The sequence below is a fragment of the Hippopotamus amphibius genome, chromosome 2 (assembly GCF_030028045.1).
Source record: "Hippopotamus amphibius kiboko isolate mHipAmp2 chromosome 2, mHipAmp2.hap2, whole genome shotgun sequence".
Classification (NCBI taxonomy): domain Eukaryota; kingdom Metazoa; phylum Chordata; class Mammalia; order Artiodactyla; family Hippopotamidae; genus Hippopotamus; species Hippopotamus amphibius.
The window spans coordinates 199,987,071-200,008,416 of NC_080187.1; the positions used below are offsets into that span (position 1 = coordinate 199,987,071).

Genomic DNA, 21,346 nt, shown 5'->3' on the forward strand with positions numbered 1-21,346 from the left:
AACCTTTACTGAACAATCCTATGAAACAAGCCTGGCAGGTATTATTTTTTAATAGATGACCAAGCTGAGGTTGAGAAGTAACATGTCCATTTACACAGACACCAAGTGTCATAACTAGAAATAACACGCAGGATCTGGTGATTTAATTACCTCCAAATATACCAAATGCTGTTGAAAGACAAAGAAATTTATAACATGATCTTGAGTATCTTACAAAATTGGGAAAACCAGGCATTAATGTGTGAACAGTTGAATTACATCCTGTGGTTGAGTGCCCCACTAGATGGCAATAGAAGCAATGAGCAGAAGGTATGTGATTAATTACCATGTCATAATGTGATGCACAAATAAGAGAGGATTGCCTACAAAATAGAATACATTTGCAAACGATATATCTGATAAGGGGTTAATATCCTAAACATGCGAAGAACTCATACAACTCAACATCAGAAAAACAAATGTGTATAGGACCTCAATAGACATTTTTCCAGAGAATACATACAGATGGTTAGCTGACACATGAAAAGATGATCAACAACACTAATCATCAGGGAAATGCAAATCAAAACCACAATGAGGTGTCACCTCACACCTGTTAAAATGGCCATCATTGAAAAGACAACAAATAACAAGTGTTGGCAAGGATGTGGTGAAAAGGGAACCTTCATGCATTGTTGGTGGGATTGTAAATTGGTGCAGCCACTATAGAAAACAGGATGGAGGTTTCCCTAAAAATAAAAAATAAAACTACCACATGATCCAGCAACTCCATTCCTGGGTATTTACCCAAAGAAAATAAAAACACTAATTTGAAAAGTTATATGCACCCCTATGTTCATTGCAGCATTATTTACAATAGCCAAGATATGGAAGCAACCTAAGAGTCCATCAACAGAGTAATGAATAAAGAAGATGTGGTAGGTATATGCAATGGAACATTACTCAACCATACAAAAGAATGAAATCTTGCCATTTGTGAAAATATGGATGGACTTTGAGGGTATTATACTAGGTAAAATAAGTCAGACAGAGAATCTAAAATCAAAATGAACAAACATAACAAACAGCAACAGACTCATAGATATAGAGAACAAACAGGTGGTTGCCAAAGGGAAGGGCGGTGCAGGGATGAGTGAAATAGGTGACGGAAGTTGAGAGATACAAACTTCTAGTTACAAAATAAATGAGTCACAGGGATGAAAAGTACAGCATGGGAACATAGTCAGTAATGTTGTAATAAGTTTGTATGGGGACAGATGGTAACTACACTTGTGGTGATCATTTTGTAATGTAAGAAAATAATGAATCATTGTGTTGTATACCTGGAATTAACACAGTATTGTAGGTCAATTATACTTTAATGAATAAATAAATATTTTTTAAATTACTGGGGAGAAATGAGGCAAAATGTTTTATAATGTCTGTTCATAGGTAAAGGCATTGTGATTGGGATTTTTTCTTTATATTTTTATGTATTCCTCATATTCTCTCTAAGGAACCTGCACAGGATTTTTAGTCTTAAATAATAAACATTTTTAAAAGCTTACAACAAATGAGGGGGGATTGTGCCCATTCCTGGGCTCTGGGTTTTAAGAGGGGTGCTAACAACCTAGAGCTTATCCAGGGGAGCCTCACTGGGAATCTGAGGAGCCCGAGGGATCAAAGATGAAGGGACAAACATCCAGCAGAAGAGAACTCAGGGAGGACTTTTTGTTTCCTCCATTTATTGGAATGCCTGGTGTGTAAAAGAGGCTTCTTCTCTGAGGTCCCAAGAGTAAGCCAGGAGCTAGTGAAAAGAAGTTACAGGAAGAAAGACTCCAACTTCACATAAGGAAGAACTCCCCAACCACTGAAACACCAAAAATATTTAGAACAAGCTACCTGATGTGATAATGAGCTCCCTATTCCTAAAGGTAACCAACATGGGCCAGGTTAATGCCTATTTAGGATACTGCAATTTGTGTGCTATCAAGTTCAGAACCAGAGTCGTGCTATGGCTGAGAGGTAGCATGATGCAGAGCTTAAGAATGCAGGCTCTGGAGGCTATACAGTGCTCACCGCTGGAACCCAGCCTAGCCACACAGAGGCCATTTGAAGATGTGTTGGCCAATGCCCCAGCTGAGGCATCAGCTGACAGCCGACATCAACCACTAGACAAGTGACTATGTGAGCCTTCAGATAATTCCAGTCCTTCAAGTTTTGAACCGTCATATTAGATACCAAATGGAGCAGAGATAAGATGCTCTACCAAATCTCACCCAAATGACAGATTCACAAGCAAAATAAATGTTACCATTTTAAACCACTAAGTTTGGGAATAGTTAGTTACGTAGCACTGAATAACTGAAACATAATGTTTATGTAATATTCTGAATTGCCATTGATCTTCAAAGACACTTACAGGTACTGAGTCAAGTAGAAAGAGGTATTATTTTCAGAAAGGGGCTCAAGTGTCTTGGGCTAGTGAGAAAAGACAAGGCTTGGTGACACCATTGGGAGAATATGAATGAAAAATGAATGAAGACTTTGGGGGGCACAGTGAAGACTAGATCCATGGCTTTGTAATACCGTCCCTCCACTACATGGTTTTGTGATTTTTCTAAGTCTTCTGGAGAAGGTAGGTGCTGGATCCTGGCAAGAAGGTGGAAGAGACATTTGAGATCTGTGGATGGCATGCATAGGAGGAGTGGGTGGTGGACTTGGGAAACACACATCCAAGGAAACAGAACAGACTAGCATATTATTGCCTGTTCGTATGTAAAGGAATTTTAGAGATTGTTTTCTAGATAAGGAAATCAAGATCAAGCACTTGGAAAACAACTAAATATTAATTGTTCAGTATGGACAGGACAAGTGAATTTCAGAGAAAAGAGGTTAGGTTTAGTGAGAAGAATATGAAAGGGCGATGAGTCCAAAAAAGATTTCTGGATAGGGAGACCAGAAAAAATGAGACAAGATGGCTCTTTCTAAGAAGGTGAAGAGTATGGCAGTTCTTAAGAGTTAGAGCACGGAATCATGTTGGAAATTCTATCAGTAATACCATAAACGACAGTTCTCTCATTTTCTTTTAAGGAAAAAAAATTACAGTGGGCACACAGAAGAAGGAAACTAGAGTGGGTGACCAATTCCCTAGCAATCGGACCATGATACCACTAGAACACTCAAGATCTGTTTCCGTGGTCCTCTGAATGCAAGTGGGAGGAGGCAGGCAAGGGAAGACACTAGCAGGCAATTGCCGGTCTTCCTTTCAGGCTGTAATTAATGTAGCTAAAAATTAAGAAGCAATGATGTCAATATGGGCTTAAATCTTCTGAGTAGGGTAACGAAAGCCCTTACCTTGTTCATTTCTCTGCTCCTTTCCTGTAGTGCACAGTATCAGTTATCTTCCCTAGAAAAGAACAAAAAACCAATTTCAGCATCTAGGATGGAAGAGAAGAGTATTAATCACAATGAAGTTTGACAGGACGGAAGCCTCCCCAGGTCCACTCGGGCCATTTAAAGCTTTTCTGCCCCCTGTAGACTGTCACAAGTGCATGAACATCAGACCATAAAAGAGGGAAGACGTTTATTTGGAAAGTAGTAATAGCTCAGGACTGGCCCATGTCTGGATGTGTCTCTTCTTATCATCAGTTGTCTAAATCAGATCATCTTAGCTGTCAGGAATATTTTTTTCCTCTTTTCAGAAGATGCTACCAAAATGCCAGTTAGCTTGGAAGTAGTGCCCAGGGCAATTAATTGGCTTTAAATTAAAAAGTAGGAAAGATAGCAGTGTGGTTTTAATTCTGACAGTTATTATAAGAGATAGGCACCCTAGAAAAAATAGTGTAAAGTCTAGGTGACATTGGTAGGCTGTGAAATGAACCCAGGGGATTTTTGTGTTTTCTGAAAAGAGAAAAGGGAACACGTTCCTGCTGCAACTTTATTTAGCTCTCAGCACTGAGTCTGGAGCCTGTGATTAATGTCAAAGACAGCCCTGTGCTTGTGATGTACAGCCCCAGCACTTCCTTCAAGATGTCAAGTCCTACATCTCCCTACTGTCTAGCAGTTAGAGCTAAGTCAATATATCTTAGAATCAGAGACTGGAGGGGACGTTAAAAGATCACCTAGGTAATTTCTCTGCCTTTAGGGAGGCGTAAACCAAAACCATTCTGTGTGTATTAAATATCCCTTGTTTGTAAATTGTATGTCTCTGAAGGACTCCACACACAGGTCCCAGGGGAGCTATTTGGGGCTCATTCATCACTCTCAGGAAATGGTTTATGTGCGGCCTCTCATACTTCAGGGGCAGACTTCCCTTCTCATCCCTTTGGGACGAGATACAATAGCTGGTTATCATCTTCCTGATAAGAAGTCTTTACATTCTTAATCTCTTGTTCCTTAAATACATTTATTCCTGAAAGCTTTCTTCATATGCCCTTAAATAGTATCCCTCACTTGACCCTGAGCCCTCCCTCCCGTGAGTTGCTCTTCTTTAGTTATGAAACCCAAACTAGGATCTGTATTCTAGAAAAAGTTCGGCTACTTGACATCTAAGAGCAATGATCTAATGATCCTGCAGCCCAGAACTTATTCCTCCAGGACCATACTGGCTCCTTAAACCACAGCATGACAATGGCTGAGAGTCACTTGTTGTCCTGTTGTTTTCCTACCAAACTTGTATGTGACTGTTTCATCTTTCCCAATAGCCCTCCTTCACCAAATCTTCCTTCCTTCCTTCCTTCCTCTGTTCCTGCCTCCCTCCCTCGCTTCCTTCCTTTCGAAGTATAATTGACATACACCATTATATTAATTTCAGTTTTACAACATAATGATTTGATATATATATCATTATAATATGTATATGATTTATACATACATGATTTGATATATATATTATTATATATAATGCAATGATTACTTCTTTTTTTTTTAAGCTCTTTATTGGAGTATAATTGCTTTACATTGTTGTGCCAGTTTCTGCTGTACAACAAAGTGAATCAGCTGTGTTTATACTTATATCTCCAACTAAATTACCCGATTTATAAATTCATACAAAATTTTAACACTAGGCAGGCCTAACAAAACTCTTCGGGAAGCCAGATGCAGCCTTGGGACCATCATTTTGCCATCTGTGCACACCTGGAAGGTTATGAGGCTTGTGGCAGCCCAACCCATGAGTGTGCTTGAAAAATGCTTCTTGTTACTGTGACTTTCCATTGTCTTTGATAGTGGCCATCTTCACTCACTTGTTAAGTTTCCTCTCATTCTAGGTCCTTGGATGTGGCTCTGTTGCCCAAGCTGTCCTCAGTCGAGGACATCTTGGAGGAGCCATCACTATCAATATTGGATTCCCAATGGCAGTTGTCATGGCCATTTATGTTGCTGGAGGTGTCTCTGGTAAGTAACAGAAATAATAATAGCTAGTATTAACTCCACCATTCCAATGTACCAGCACAGTTCTGGGCACTTTACATACCTTAATTTTTTTATATCTCAATAGTCCTGTAAGAATATATATTTGATTCTATTTTTATAGATGACAAAATTTAAATGGCCAGCAAACGGTAAGTGAGTTGCGCAAAGGCAACATGTAGCAAGAGACAGAGATGAGGGTTGGAACTCAGAACTGACCGCTGAGTTGCATTCTTCATCTGTCAATGCAATCTTTTACTAGCTCTACCCCACGCTGGGAAACCACTTTCCAGATATGCTGTGAACAGCCCAGTGAACATCACTCCAACAGAGGCAATTCCCTGGACCTTTATCCATAGCAATCAGAGAGAGCCTAGGTCATTTGTGAAATCACTAGTGCTTTCATGGAGGTGCAGGACTAGTCAGAAGGTGTTGGTCCAATTCTGCCCTGAGTGGTAGGCTAATTAGAAGCCATTCTCAAGGTTCTGAGAAGCAAAATGAAATGATATTTAATGCAGCCTGGGACCCTAGGAAGGAACTGTGGAGGTGATCCACTTACCGGAGGCTTGTGGGATCTTCAGCAGCCTTGTCTGGGGACTCAGAACACTACGGCAAGACTGTTGGTGACAAGGGAAGAAGGGAACCCCTGCGTGCTGGGCACTGTGCTGGATGCTGTGCATGCTTCATCTCCTCTCTCTTCTTCAGCAGCACTCTGAGGCAGGTATTATTGTCCACTCTACAGAGAAAACTGGAGCTCCAAGGAATTGAATAAACTGCCAAAAGTCCCACATGTGGTAAAGAGGCAGATCAAAGATCTGACCCAGGTCTACATAACAGCAAAGCACAGGTCCCCATTATGATACAACATTTCCAGTGGTCTACTATGGGAAGGGCAGTACAGGCAGGGCCTATGGGCAGTATGGTCCAGCTGGAGGATGCTGCAGTTGAGCTGGCTGCAGCTCAAGTTCTGCCATTGGAGCACTGAAGAATGATTGGCCAGACCCCTTAGAGCCTCCAGGGGTTAGGCACCTGGAACAATCATTTGCTGAACGGCAGCCTTTTCATATCACAGGTGGACTCAGATCTTGGCACAGCCTGGGTTACAGATTCTTGTATATGTGGTTTGTTTGGTATGAACAGTGTTTCTGTTCAAACTCTTGCTGAGCCTTTGCTGCAATCCCAGCCCTGTACTGCCTCCCTAAGACACAAGAATAACCAGGGGACCACCCTGAATGAGCCAAGGTTTAATTACAGTGCAGGCCTTGACACCAGACACAGAACACACTCTAGGCTTCAAATAAGCATGCAGGATGCTCCACTGCCTCCCCCTACACATTCTCAACCGCATTCACACAAGTGTGGTTTCCACAAACCACGCAATATAAATGTGAGCATATTCTCAGCTATTTTTTTCAAGGTGGAGATGTGGTTTTGCAGTATTTCACCTGCATAACACCCTGAATTAAATATCATCAAATATTTACTTAGGATAAATTGGTCCCAGACCCTACCAATGTAGCTAACATCCTTCACCACCACCGCTGTCAATGTCTGTTTGCATCCATTGATATATCTGGAGTCACCATAGGAGGAAAAGGGACAGGGACTGGCAGGAAGGGGAAGAGGGAGTAAAGGATGGTGTGGAGTCTTCCCATACGGCCTTTAGACTGGGGTTAAGCCCCTGCACTCAGAGGAGTAAGGGCCAGAACTGATGGGACTGTTTTCACAACAGGTTGTTTCTGGGCGAGGCACAGGAGTTGTCCAAATTGTGTATGAGAGACTATGAGATCTCAAAATGCAAGGAGAGCAATTTCTGAGCCTGGCTGATATAAGGTAGCATTGAGTTGGAAAGGGAGCTTATCTCCTCATCTCTGTTTAGAACCTAGTGATATTCAGGCTCCCTAATAACGGGGGGAACGTGCACAGACAACACACTGGCCCATTAATGACATCAGTGCAGACTCACTATTGGCTTCAGCAGCCCAGGAACAAGAGAGGAAGATTGTGTGGCGGAGGTGACTTTCTCACAGTGGCTGCCACTAACATACTGGTTTGTGGGCACATGTGAGGCTCCTTTTGGGAATTCCCAAAATAACCAACGTATATTAGGCATAAGCATAAATGGGATCCCACTTTGTGGTCCAGACTGGTAAGGTCAGCGGACATCTGGTTTGGAACATAAAGCATTACCTTACTGCACGGCAGTTACTGCACCCTGCTCCTTTGTGAACTTGCCAGTAGTCTGGCAATCCAATCTGGCCAATCAGAACTCATAACGCCCTAATTATGCACCATCCCTCACAAAGTGTTTACACTGCCAACTTGTACCTAGATGATGGCAGTTGTTTTTGATGTAGCATTTCATAAGCAATAAAAACTCACTGAAAAAGCAAAGTAGCTTTGCTTAATGACAAATAAAATATGAAGACTGTCCCCATCAGAGAGCTGTCTGTGGGTGGTGGGGAGGAGGGGACTCATCTAGGCTAGAACCGTGGACGAGCTCACCCTGCTCATGTAAGACTGTCATCTCAGGCCCTGGGGGCTCCAGCTACACCCCCGGGCTCTTTGTGTGAATAATCTGGTCATCACAACCGCCTTGGCGCGCCAAGATGTGGGTGCAGCCCTCTCTGACTCTAGCACTCATGTTCTTTCCACTGCACTGCTCTGCTTTGTCCTTCGGCTAAGTCAAGTGATCACTCATCTCTGCAAGGAGAAACTCTGCTCATTGCTTTGCAAAGCACCCTCCCAGGTGCGCCCTCTCTGACCTCCAAACAACTTTCCCTCTGTAGATCTTTGCAGTCTGAGCTTTCTAAATAAGGGCCTCTGACTATTTATTTCTTCAACTCTCAGATCTTTTTTTCTTCATTTTTTTTTAACTGAAGTATAGTTGATTTACAGTGTTATGCCAGTCTCTGCTGTACAGCAAAGTGACTCAGTTATACACATATATACATTCTTTTTTTATATTCTTTTCCATTATGGTTTATCCCAGGATATTGAATATAATATAGTTCCCTGAGCTATTAAGGAGGATCCTGCTGCTTACCCATTCTAAATGTAATAGTTTGCATCTACCAACCCCAAACTCCCAGTCCCTCCCTCTCCCTCCCCCTCTCCCCTTTGGCAACCACAAGTCTGTCCTTTACGTCTGTGAGTCTGTTTCTGCTTTACAGATAGGTTCATTTGTGCCATATTTTAGATTCCACGTATATCAACGTTCATATCTTAAACACCTGCTAAGTGCCTTGCAGCAAGTGAAGGTAAAGGTAAATAATAGCTCCTGCTTCTGGGTGCTTCTCAGGGGCTAAAAGCATAAACCTACCTATAGCAAGACTGATTTTGAAAGAGAAGCTTACTAAACAATAACTCTCTCATTGGTAGACTCATCTGAGGGGAGATATTTTTGATTAGAGGTGATTTCTTATGTCCCCTTGTCCTTTCACAGTGGGTCCCTCTAGGCTGGCTGGGTGGCGGCTACCCTCCAATCAGCCTCTGGGAGAAGAGGAACAGGGCTGGCTCAAGGAATCTTCCACTGCCCTGTGTGCTCCCCTCTGTTTCCAGCTTCCCTAGTAAGCTGTATTCCTGCCAGTCTCCAGAATTATAACTCTCTCAGATTTAAAAGTAAAACAAAACAGATGATATGTGTGTAAGGCTTCAGGAAGTCACCTGTGCTGTGATATATAGGCATTTTCTTGTTCATATTAGCCCTGGAGTAGCAGAAGCAGGTGAAGAAAGAACCCTCATGGTTTAGCCAGAAGTCAGAACCCCTCCCTATGGCAAGCCCACTTTGGTTTAGAGACTCAGGAAAAGCATAGCTTTCTTCATGGAGAGGAGGAGAGGGGAGAAGACTTCCAAAAACAAGCTCACCAATAGGTTGTGTGTGTGTCGGGGGCGGGGGGGGGGGGGTCAAATGGCAAGGTGTCATCATCACCACTTCTTTGTTCACAACTATTTCCGCAACCCACAGGTCCATGTTTCAGTGTGCTCATATTGTCAGCTACTCTAATCCCCCCTCCACACTAAATGTCATCTGTACTCTCCACGTGAGTGTCCTTCATCACTAGGAATCAAGCCCATATGCTCAAAGATGATTTTCGAAAATTTTTCCCTGCCTTCTAAGGCAGAGAAACCTATATAAACTTGGTGAAGAAGGTCTAGGAAAGGACACAGGGGGCTCCCCTGCTGGCGCAGTGGTTAAGAATCCACCTGCCATTGCAGGGGACACGGGTTCTATCCCTGGTCCGGGAAGATCCCACATGCCCCAGAGCAACTAAGGTCGTGCGCCACAGCTGCTGAGCATGTGCTCTAGAGCCTGTGAGCCACTGCTACTGAGCCCAAGTGCCACAACTACTGAAGCCCACATGCCTAGAGCTCGTGCTCCATAACAAGAGAAGCCACCACACTGAGAAGCCCATGCACCGCAATGAAGAGTAGCCCCCAATCACCACAGGTAGAGAAAGCCTGTGTGCAACAATGAAGACCCAACACAGCCAAAAAAAATTAATTAATTAAAAAAAAGAACATAGGTGGGCCTAGAGTTCAAATAAACCTGGATTTGAATCCTAGACCTACCACTTTTTAGTCACGTGACCTTAAAACGTTGCTTTACTTCTGTGCCCCAGTTTCCTCACCAGTTAACTGGAGTAGGACCCATCTCACTGGGTTCTTAGGAGGACCAAATGCACGTAACACGCCTGTGACAGCATCTGTCAAAGGTCCAACAAGTGTTGTTGTTGTTTTATACCAGCAAAGCCAGCTGGGGCTGTCAGTAACCTACCCCAAGCAAGCCCTCCACCTGACCTTACAACTGGATAAGAGTCCAAGAGGCTGGTTTCTCTAGTCAGAGTTTAGGCTGGAGTGAAGGACATGTTGCTCCTTTTCCGTGTGTGAGACATATGTTGTTTATTCAGAGAAACTACAGAGAATCCACTCACACACTGTGACTGCCTGAAAATAAACTGAGCCCCTTACCTCAGTGAGAGGCACAGCCCACCAAGCAAGGGCTATTTCCCCTTAAAGACATGTCTCTGTTCAGTCCTAAGATTGTTTCTATATCCTCTGGACGTGGACTTAGGAACTGCTAGGTATAGATTTAAATCTTTTAAGTATAGTATATAAGTTTATTGACTTAAAGTTTGGTTTACATCAATCTCTTTGGGGTTATTGCTTTATAGTTAGGCAAAATCCAGTACATAGATGATAGGTAGGTAGGTAGGTAGGGAAAATGAGCCACTTGAGCACAAGTTCACATATTTGACTTTCTTTTGAGAAAGCTGAACTTCCTAAACAGTGTCTAATGATAGGATTATTAGTCCTCACTTACTCTCCACTCAACTGTGTGCACGCGCGCGCACACGCACACACACACACACACACACACAACCTCTGTCCCCTCACATACAGTTCCTTACCTAGAACACTGAGTTCTGCCTGTGGTCCCTAGATAAAGTTTTCTTCACAATAATCTCCCTGGCCTGAGGTCTGACTTTCTTAATCACCTTATCTTCCTTGCAGGTGGCCACGTCAACCCAGCCGTGACTTTTGCAATGTGTTTTTTTGGACGGATGGAGTGGTTCAAATTCCCCTTTTATGTGGGGGCCCAGTTCTTGGGAGCCTTTGTAGGGGCTGCAACCCTCTTTGGCATTTATTACGGTGAGTAGGGCCCCTGAGTCCAGAGATTAGGGAGAGCTGGGTGTAAGCTGAAAGTCAGAATTACTTGGTAGGAAGAGGTGAGATAAGGTAAGAACAGGAAACGTTCTACACTTGACAGGCCGTCCTAGAGTCCTGAGTTCTAAATAATGGGGCCGATATTATCATCAGGGCACATTCATGAAGCCTCTTAATGAAAATGGTCACAACTTAAATGGAGGGCAGAACTTAAAGGAAGTCTATTTTTAGACCCAACTAGCACTACAGTGTGAACAATGCCAAAGTAAGCAATAGGCCACTGGCTTCTCCATGGCTTTCTCTGATTTGGCTGGTGGCAAAGAGAATGCGAGTAAGTATTTAAAGAAGGAATCTGGAACAAAGTCTTTGAAGGAAGGGGCACAGCAGAGAAATGGGCTGGGTGGGGACCCTCTTCTCCCTTCCATCCAATAGTCAACCTACAACAGTCCTGGGGGAAGCACAGACTGACGATCAAAGACCCAGACTTTAGTTCCATATGAACTAAGTAAGCAGCTATGTGACTTCAGTAAGTCATTTGACCTCATTGGTCTCAGTGTCCTCGTCTGGAAAATGAAGGAATTGAACTAAATGACTTCTTAGGCCCTTCAAACTAAAAAATCTTGGGGTTCCATAAAATCAACCTTTAAAGTAGTTTCTTCTCTCTAACCCAAGGTAATCCCTTATGACTCAATCTCTTATAACTCTCAAACTGAAACCCTTAGGAACCAGAATTTATGAGCCAAGCCTAAGAGAGGTATGTTGTAGAAAGGGGCCTCTTCCCACAGAGTATCCTAAGAATTAGAGTGTAAGAAGACGAAAGAGTTACTCAAGACCAGACCAGAAACCTAGAAAGCCAGCTGCTGTGGCAGGAGGGGCCTGGGGGTGGTGCTGGTTGTGTCGGGGACCGCTGTCTACCGTGCTCTGAGGGCATCTTCACTGAACCTTGATGCCCTCAAATTCTGGACTGGTATTAAGGGTTACTGACTGAGAACCGTCTGGGAATCATGAATTCTGCCTAGAGCAGGTTCAAGCTTCACTTTGGCTTTTAGTCAATCTTGAAAATTCCAAGAATTCCCCTCAGAGAAAAGTGGTTCCCAAGACTCACTGGATAAGGATTTGGCTCAAGTGTGGAGTGAACCATTGAGGGCAGCCAGGGCTTTCTCTCTGAGACCCGCCATCCTGGGAGTTCTCTGGGCATCTCTAGAACTACCGTACCGTGAAGTGAAGAGAGGCGAATGGTACGGATCGCCAAGCTGAACCTGAGTGTTCGCCTGGACTTGTTCAGCACAAGACCTGGCATAGGCCTACCTCCCCCCTGCCCAGAGGACACTAACGTGCCAGAGCTCTGTCTTCCATAGATGCATTTATGTCTTTTGCTGGTGGAAAACTGCTCATCGTGGGAGAAAACGCAACAGCACACATTTTCGCAACATACCCAGCTCCATACCTGTCTCTGGTGAACGCACTTGCAGACGAAGTAAGCAGACATTCGACAAAGACCTAACTTTGGTGAAAAGACGTAATCTAATAAAGAGGATGCACAGGAACATTATAGGCCTATCAGAAAGGAAAGGCTGTGTTTCCAAAGTCAGAGGTCCCTAAGCATAGCCCAAGCGCCCGTGACAAATTCTTGCCGTTGCCAAAGTTGATACCACTAAGGGTTTCCTGCCTCCTCTTTAACACACACCCTGTTTCACATCAGTTGAAGTTCAGAGAAAAGTGGATGATTGGACGTTTCAACCCCTGTAGGGGCGTATGGGGTTTGCTTTACTAAATGTCCCTTTTGTGCACGTGACCTAAATGTAGGGGTCTCAAGAAAAGACGTTTCAATCTCAGTTCAAGGACTGTGAAGTGTGGCAGTCGAGCTTAGGTTATCACGGTCCTCTGTGTCTCCCCATGTGAGGTTTATCCAGACTCTTCAGGCAGCTAGAAGTGTCTCTGCCTTATTGACATTTTAAAAAGCTGCATCCAAGCATCTGTTGTATAGCCGATAGCACAACTATTTTGGTCTAAAATCAGTTGCCTGGTTCTCATCCAGATTCTTCTGCTTATGAGCTCTGTGCCCTTGGGCAAGTTTCTTAACCTCTTTCTATCTTCATTTCCTCATCTGTAAACTATGAATAAATAGGGTTTATCTCATGGATTGGTGTAAAGTTCTAATAGCAAAAAGCATATGAAGTACCTGGCACATAGTAAATGTCTGGTAAAGAGTAGCTATCATTTGGTTGTTAAAGTAAAATAATAGTTTGGAAAGTTTAGAAAATAGAGAGTAGGGTAAATATCCACTATACCACACCACTTCAGAATACCTGCTATCATTGTTTGCATAATCTCTTACAACTTGTCTTTTATGTTGCTTTCAAGTGTAAAATATAATGCACATATAACTTTTTACTTAATATAAGCATTTCAAAATGTTACCACATAGATTTTTAAAATTTTTTTCCTGAAAAATGCACCTGTTTATTTTCATGTTAACCTAGAAAAATCTTTAGCAACCTAGGTAAATATTTAATCCTTGCATTGTACACATAGCTTTTATATTTATTGTTTTTCACATCTGTATAACAGACTATAGAATGGGCACTCCATAATTAGTCAGCCCTTTCCCTATTGATGTGGACTCCAGTTTTTCAGTACTATAAATAATGCTTAATTATTTATTTGCATTTTTTAATGATTTATCCATATCTTAGATTATTTAAGTGGTGGTGTTCTCAAATATGCAACTGGGTCAAATTGAGTACATAATTTTATGGGGGTTTTTAGAATGCATGTTGCTAAATTATTGCTGAATTGCCTTTCAAAAGTGTAGTATGTGATTAGTTCAACTAGGAAAGCCTAAGAGAACTAATGTCATTTCCCTAACACTTGGTATTGTTTGCATTTTTTTCATTACAAATCAGTTTTTCCCACCTATTTGTTTCTTAAATCTATTTTTCGTTTATGAATTTTCTTTTCATTTCCTTTGCCCTTTTGTCTATTGATGTCTCACACTGTTTTTCTCACCAATTTGAAGGAGCGCCTTTGTTCATTTTTCCAGCCTGCAGCTTGCCCTCTATTTAGCTGGTAGTACCTTATCAGGATAGTGTAGTAAAGATAACAGTCTCGAGAGCTGAACTCTCCGGATCCACACACAACTGCCACTGCCTGTCACCCTGGGCAGGTAACTAATCTGTAAGCAGGATGACATTAGCACCCTTGACTAGGACGGCTGTGGTAAGAAGAGGGCCTGGCAGAGAGCGCTCACCCAGTGTGTGTTACCTATTACCAGGTTTGTTTTTCATGAGAGTGGGTGAATTCTGAGGTGGGCAAATGGGAAGAACATAAGCTAAACCCCTTGTATATTTTCTCCTTCTCCAGGTAGCGGCCACCATGTTCCTCCTCATTGTCATCTTTGCCATTTTTGACTCGAGAAACTTGGGAATCCCCAAAGACCTAGCGCCCGTTGTCATTGGCTTACTGATTGTTGTCATTGCTTCCTCCCTGGGAATGAACAGTAGCTGTGCCATGAACCCAGCTCGAGACCTGAGTCCCAGACTTTTCACTGCTTTGGCAGGTTGGGGGTTTGAGGTCTTCACGTAAGTAACAGTGGAGGTGGGGGAGGAAGATTCACCCTGTGCCTCAGTGGGGAGGGCTGTGCTTTGTCCTGGAGACCCAAGGGAGTGCAGACAGGAGGGTGAGGTTAGGTGCATCCTTGTCATAAGTGTGAACATATCACTGGTGATTTATGATATGGTGTGTGTGGGGGTGTGTGTGTGAGTGTGTGTGTGCACGCGTGCATGTGAAAGAGAGAGAGGGGAGGGAGACAAAGAGAGACATAGTAAGAGACAGAGAGAGACAAAGAGACAGAAAGACAGAGAGGCTCTAGATAGATTCAAAAGAGATAGGTTTATCTTATATAATAATAATAATAATAATAATTTCTCAATTGGTATATGGTTTTTTGTGACTATTTTGGTTGTAGAACTTGTCTACATATTCGCTTGGTGACAAAGGGGTAGAATTTCTACCTTCTGATGCTACTATAGGGCTCGTTCTAGTGAACCATGCTATCTTTGCTTCATTCATTCACGCATGCAACAGATCTTCCTTGATCACTACCTATGCTGTGGTGTGTTAGGCAAGGAAATTTTAACATCAGCTAAGATGCTGGCCTGAGCAATGTCGCAAGTGCTCTGGTAACCCCTGAAACAAAGTGCTGAGGGAACAGATGAGGGAGTAACCAGTTCTGCCCCGGGGAAGTTGCGGGTGGCACCATAGAAGAAGTGAGCACTGAGCTGGTTCTTTTTTTTTTTTTTGGCTGCGCCATGTGGCTTGCAGAATCTTAGTTCCCCTATCAGGGATCGAAGCCATGCCCTTGGCAGTGAAAGTGCAGAGTCCTAACCACTGGTTCTTGAATTATTGAACTGTAAGAAATTCCTGGCAGAACAGACATCAAAGAGAGCCTGTGCACAGGAAATGGCAGGACCCTGGGACTTCTACCTCAGAATGTGCTCATGAAATACACCAACTGCTGGTACCGAGTTCCCAGGACAAACTTTGCCCATCAGTTCCTTCCTACTTCCTCCCCATAAAGTCATGGTAACCAGTCTCCATCCAGTCATCACATCTCTCTAGGGCAAAGGCACTCACCTTGCTTCCCCAGGAAACAGGGCTCTAACATGGAGAAAAAGAAGCAGGAAAAATATGTGTGAGCAAATTTTAGTTTAAAGTCTGCTGTGAGAACAAAATAGTCAAGTGTCCCTAATGCTGACCTGTATATAGTTGTACACATGTGACGACTTTATTTAAGCAAGAGTTTGGGTTGCCTTCACCAGCATGAAACACAAACTACTGAAATCACTGGCACCATTCTGATCACCACCACAGACAGCATCAGAACCACTACAGAGTAAGCATCACAAGGACAGGGACCTTGACCGTGTTTTCACTGTTGTGTCTAGTGACTCGACGAGGGCCTAGCACATAGAAAGCCTCAATAAAGGGTATTAAATAAAAGAATGGATAAATGCTATGTGCCACACATGTCCTAGGAAATGAGGGATACAGAGAGGATCAAGCAACATTCCCTATCTTTAAGAAACAGATAATACAATGATTTTCTAGAGCAGTGGTTCTCAGCCAGAGGTGATTTTTTCCCCCAGGGACATTTGGCAATGCCTGGAAACACTCTGGGTTGTCACAACGGGGGAGGACGGGGGCAGAAGCTATCACCAGCATCTAGTGGGTAGAGGCCAGTAGAGAGATACTGCTGAGCATCTTACAGTACCCAGGACAAAACCCCACAACTAAGAATTACTCAGCCAAAAATGTTACAAGTGCCACAACTGAGGAACTGTGTTTCAGAATGATCATACTAGAACATGAAAAGGTTGAAAAAAATGTCCACAACTAGGAAGGATCCCTTGTAGTCTTCATCAAAAACATATGTTAAAGATCTCATTTCAAAAGTCCAGAATTAGCCCATGAGTTTCCTTTAATCCCAATTTCCTCAGATTCACTCCAGGAGACCCCTGCCCCCACCACCAAGACACCTCTGTGAGCTTCACACAGTCCCCTAGAACAAAGGCTCCCCCCAGTGATCTAGCCTTGCTTTGAGCCTTCTTTGGTGATTCATCCAAAGCTCTGAGAGTGACGGTGGTTCTAAAACAGGTAGAGATCTTGCCTGTTCTGTCTTTGCTTTGCTGAATATATGGCAGGAAGCCATGTCTGGGGTGGAATACTGAAATCACCTAATGCCAGACTCTGAGCACCATATCCCTGGTTAGCATCAGGGTCTTTTCCCCTCTCGCATGCATTCATGCATCCGTGCAGCTACCTGATCTCTTATTCAAGGCCCTGTGCTAAAGATGCCCTGCACTGTCACTGCCCTTCACTGCTTTATTTAGTTGCATTTCAGAGGGGTGAGCATAGGCTCCTACACAGGTTGAAGCTGTCATGTGGCATTAAAGAGACTTGGCTAATTAACTCCAGGAGTTGAGAGAAGGTTTGCAGCCTCAAATTTAGGAATGACGGGAGTGGAAGTAGGGGCATTTTGTAGTATTTGGACATGCTTAATCGGGGGACAGAAAGGATATTTCAGAAAGAGAGGATTCTGTATCCAAAGACAGAATGTTAAAATAACACACGATCTAGTCTAGTTGGAAAGGTGAATGAAGAAGCTTGGAAGGGCAACTGTTTCAGATCATTAGAAGACCTACATTCCCAGAATGAGACTTTGGGGGTTTTGCCACTCCCCCTTCTGTAGGTTATAGGGAGCGGCAGAGGATTTAGGGCAGAGATCTGATGTGTTGAGAACTTCAATTTAGCACAATTAATCTGACATCATTATATAAAACAAATTAAGAAGGAGTAAAGGGGGCAGAAACCAGTTAGGAAATAGCTAGGCTGGCTGGTAAACCTCAACCAAAAAGTTCATAAGAAAACCTTTGAGGGATAACAGGACTCCAAAGTGTCCCTTGAGTGTCCTATCCTTTCAGGGTTCTACATCCAAGGAAAGCATCTCAGATTTCCCAGTTTGGATCCACACCCAAGGTCTCAGATAAAACTGAGACTGCCTTATTCAGAGTGAGGATGACGGGGGAATGGGGCTCAAGAGGGTCTGACAAGGGCAAGACAGACCCTGGCTGACTCTTGCTTTTCCCTTAAGTATTAGGATGTAAACAAGCGATCTGCACGCATTCATATTAAAGTGTTCATAATTCAATGGATGAAGGATGTCAGGGGTATTCTTCGTTTGTAAAATAGTTTAACCAAAGGAATGAATCCTTGATGATGGTACCTTACGCAATTAATTCCTGGAATCCCCCAAATCATAGAGTGTAAATGACCTTGTTTACCTATAAGGCCAGGCAGGGAATCACATCAGAGCTCCTCCATTTAAGCCTTATGACCCTGGTGCAATACATCCAGTTCAAGAGGGCCTGACCAGTGAAAGGAGGACACGTGTGCTGGCAGGTATCTTGGACCCTAATCTGTTAGATGACAGTGAGAGATTTGCCACAAACCAGAGGTGGAAGAAAGGAAGTGATGGACCAAAGACAGTAGTTTAAACTCGCTCTATGTGCTTACCAGAATAGAAGTCACCTAGTTCTTTAAAGCCCAGGTGCCTCTCAGAGAAAATTCCACCTGGATTTGGAGGCCTGGGAAAGGGCGCTGTGAGAACGGCTGAGTGTAGCATGCTCTTTCCCGTGCAGTAAGAGTGACACCTGGTGGCCACTGTGCTCAATCTCAGTGCTCTTCCCTGGAGCTTGCATTTATGGTCTATTATCTTACTGTGAGCCTGCACTGATGATCTAAGATTCAGGATCCAAAAGAGTGCCTGGATGATACAGGTGGAAGGGACCACTGTTCAGATGAAGAATGAAGTTCAGAGACAGGGAGACTGGCCCAAAAACCTTCTGGACCCTCCTGAGATTAGAACTAGGTCTCATGAATTCTAGGATAGGCCTCTGCTTTGTGCTTATTTTCTTTATTATCCTTTCTAATAAAAATTTGATCAAACAAAAGTTCCCATGGAAAAACGTATAGTTATTAGGAGTAAAAATAAAAACAGCAGCCACGGATCCCTCCCCCCACACAGGACACCATGAAATCCTCAGGCGTAGCTGTGTGTCCTCTTGTTTCCTCTGCCTCCTCTGCATTACCCTGAATTTTTTGTTCATAATTTTCCTGCTTTTAAAAAGTTTTATCTCAAAAATGCACATCCTTAAACAACATACTGTATAGTTTTACTTGCTTCTGAGAATTCATGTTCCTTTCTATTTAAATGGCTGTTCTGTCTCCAAAAGAGTTGGTGACCATTCACAAAAGCTCCTGCTTCCTCCCAGAACTGTATCTCCAATACGCCATACTGACACTGAGGACTTCTGGAGGGGAGAGGGAGTCATGGCAGAAAGTCCTCATCAGGGAGTAAGTTTAAGTAAGCTGTGACCTCAAAATATAAGCACTGAATTCAATTATATTTAGTAGGAAATTCATATCTCCACCTTTTTAAAATTAATTAATTCATTGGGAAATGTTTCCTGATTGTTTATTTGGTAATTGCCCTTGTACACTGATCATGTCCAGGAATCTCTCCACATCTCCCTTCCATTCATAATCCCCAGGACCCATTGTTTTAGGATGAGGGAACGGCAACTCCTGAATAATCGACCTGAACTTTCCCTAAATGCCCTCAATTGTAACCAAGGGTTCAGGGACTATATTTCCTGAAAGGAAAATAAATGGGACGTTTCTCTCACAAGTACTAATAGGACAATGGAGTAGATCACCTGAAATGAGGTATGCTGCAAAACCTAGGATGATGGTTGCCAAGCTACAGTGAGTGCCCTTATATTTAGCTTTTGCTGATTTAAAAGGGTATGAGTATGAGAGAGACTAGCTGGTTAGTGAATAACCAGCAGTAATACCAAGAGGAAGGCCAAGTGGTGCATCACTAATCTCTTTCTTTGATTTCAGAGCTGGAAATAACTTCTGGTGGATTCCTGTAGTGGGCCCTTTGGTTGGTGCTGTCATCGGAGGCCTCATCTATGTTCTTTTCATTGAAATCCACCACTCAGATCCTAACCCAGACTTTGAAGCAGAACAACTGGAAGACAAACCAGAGAAACATGAACTTAATGTGATAATGTAATAGTGTGCTCAGTTCTGGGTTTACAATTGGCTACCTATTGGGCTTTACATTTCACAAAGCACTTTCACACACATTATCTCATTTCATCCTCATAGTGACTGTCTGGGGTCAATCTCATGCTGCTCATCTTTCAAATAAGGAAACAAAATCTCAGGGAAGTTGAGTTGCCTAAGGTCACGTGGAAAATTGAACATCATCGAATGCATCCAACACCTTTCAGAAGGCTAATAATTGGATGAAAACCTTGGCCAGCCCCTCCTGGCTATCCAGAAGTGGGCTTGACAGCTGCCAGAACATGCACACCTTCTGGGCATCGTTCTTCTGGATCCTAAGTTATGAAGACCACCATTGTCTGGTTTCATTCCCATTGTTACTGAAGCACTAACAAAGGGAAGAGGTGACCATTAGATTATATTTTCCATCTGCTGAAGAACATTATCAGAGGCCTTCCTTCCTAGGCCACCCTTAGCCTTACTAAGTCTTGATCTTCCTTCCCTGCCCATCCAAACATTGTACATTCCAGGAATTTCCTCTTGGTCAGGCTCCTCCGTCACTTTAGTCCAAAGAGTCTGTGAATTACAAGCACCAGAGAAATTGCTCTGGGACAAGTTGATGCACCTTCAGTCAAACTGTTACAAAGTTCAGAACTCTCAGAGGTATCCATTCTCTCAACTGCTTCGTGATGATAACAGAACAACAAAAGGCACATATGAAGTCTCTCCAGGGGCCTATAATAGATTGACATACGGAATTTGTTCTTGCTCTGACCTACCTGGCATTTCCTATTTGAAATAAATTTGGGGTGAGGTTTTTTTGGAGTTTTTGTAAGTATTAAGATGGATAAGTACACTTAACTCAGAGGTTGTCTGTGCTGTCTACAAATTGAGATCTCCGGGGAGCTTTTATAAAAATATTAATGCTTCGTTGGTCATTGATAAACATCTCAGGTAATTCTAATGTGCAGCCAGTGTTGAGAACACTGACTTGGTTAAAGTACATGGGTCTCCTTGAGAACCATATCTAGCGGTGAACAGGTAATTCCTGGTAGGTGTCTGTCTTGGGATCCTTAGCGACTAGAGAGCAGTGGTTCTTAGTAGGGCACAGTTTGCTCCTTCTCACTCCCACCTATCACCCCCGCAAGGGGACACTTCGCAATGTCTGGGGACACTTTGGATTGTCACAGCTGGGGTAGGAGTGTTGCTGGCATCTAGTGGGTAGAAGTCAGAGATGCTGCTAACCATCCTACGATGCACAAGACAGCCCTCGCCTGCAGTAAAGAAGTATTCCGAACGTCCACAGTGCAGAGATTGAGAGACCCTGGATTCAAGAAAAGACAGAGTAGGAAGAGAAGACATTGAAATCCTGTGTCCTGATCCAAGTTCTGTCAAAAACAGATACGCTAGATGAATCAGGGCCAGACCCGGGGGGTGGATTATACTTCTTAGAGCAAGAGGTGACCCCAAATTTGAGTTTTCAGGGTGGATCGTGGAATCTGTGATCCACGCAGGTGCTCATTAAACACTACTTGGTGATTAATGACTAGAATTATGAAGAGGAAATGTACATTTATGGAAATCAACCCCAGGAAGTTTTTTTAAAATGGAAAAAAAAAAAAAGGTCCTCTTGTTCCAGGTGCTTACATTCAAATCT

At 43.1% G+C, this 21,346-nt stretch overlaps 1 protein-coding gene across 3 annotated transcripts in view; it reads left to right on the forward strand.

The window, feature by feature from the left end:
• AQP9 (aquaporin 9) overlaps positions 1 to 20,530 on the forward strand; it is a 45,965-nt gene extending 25,435 nt beyond the window's left edge. Inside the window, exons 2-7 of one of the 3 annotated variants that reach the window (XM_057719791.1) lie at positions 5,250 to 5,376; positions 10,906 to 11,043; positions 12,417 to 12,535; positions 14,422 to 14,639; positions 18,852 to 18,972; positions 19,522 to 19,616. In XM_057719791.1, the coding sequence (XP_057575774.1) occupies positions 5,250 to 5,376; positions 10,906 to 11,043; positions 12,417 to 12,535; positions 14,422 to 14,639; positions 18,852 to 18,972; positions 19,522 to 19,533 (735 nt within the window). In that variant the 3' untranslated portion in view covers positions 19,534 to 19,616. Of the gene's footprint in view, positions 1 to 5,249; positions 5,377 to 10,905; positions 11,044 to 12,416; positions 12,536 to 14,421; positions 14,640 to 18,851; positions 18,973 to 19,521 lie in introns of all 3 variants that reach the window. The other 2 variants (XM_057719792.1, XM_057719790.1) reach the window with 2 other exon arrangements.
• The last annotated feature ends 816 nt before the right edge of the window (positions 20,531 to 21,346 follow it).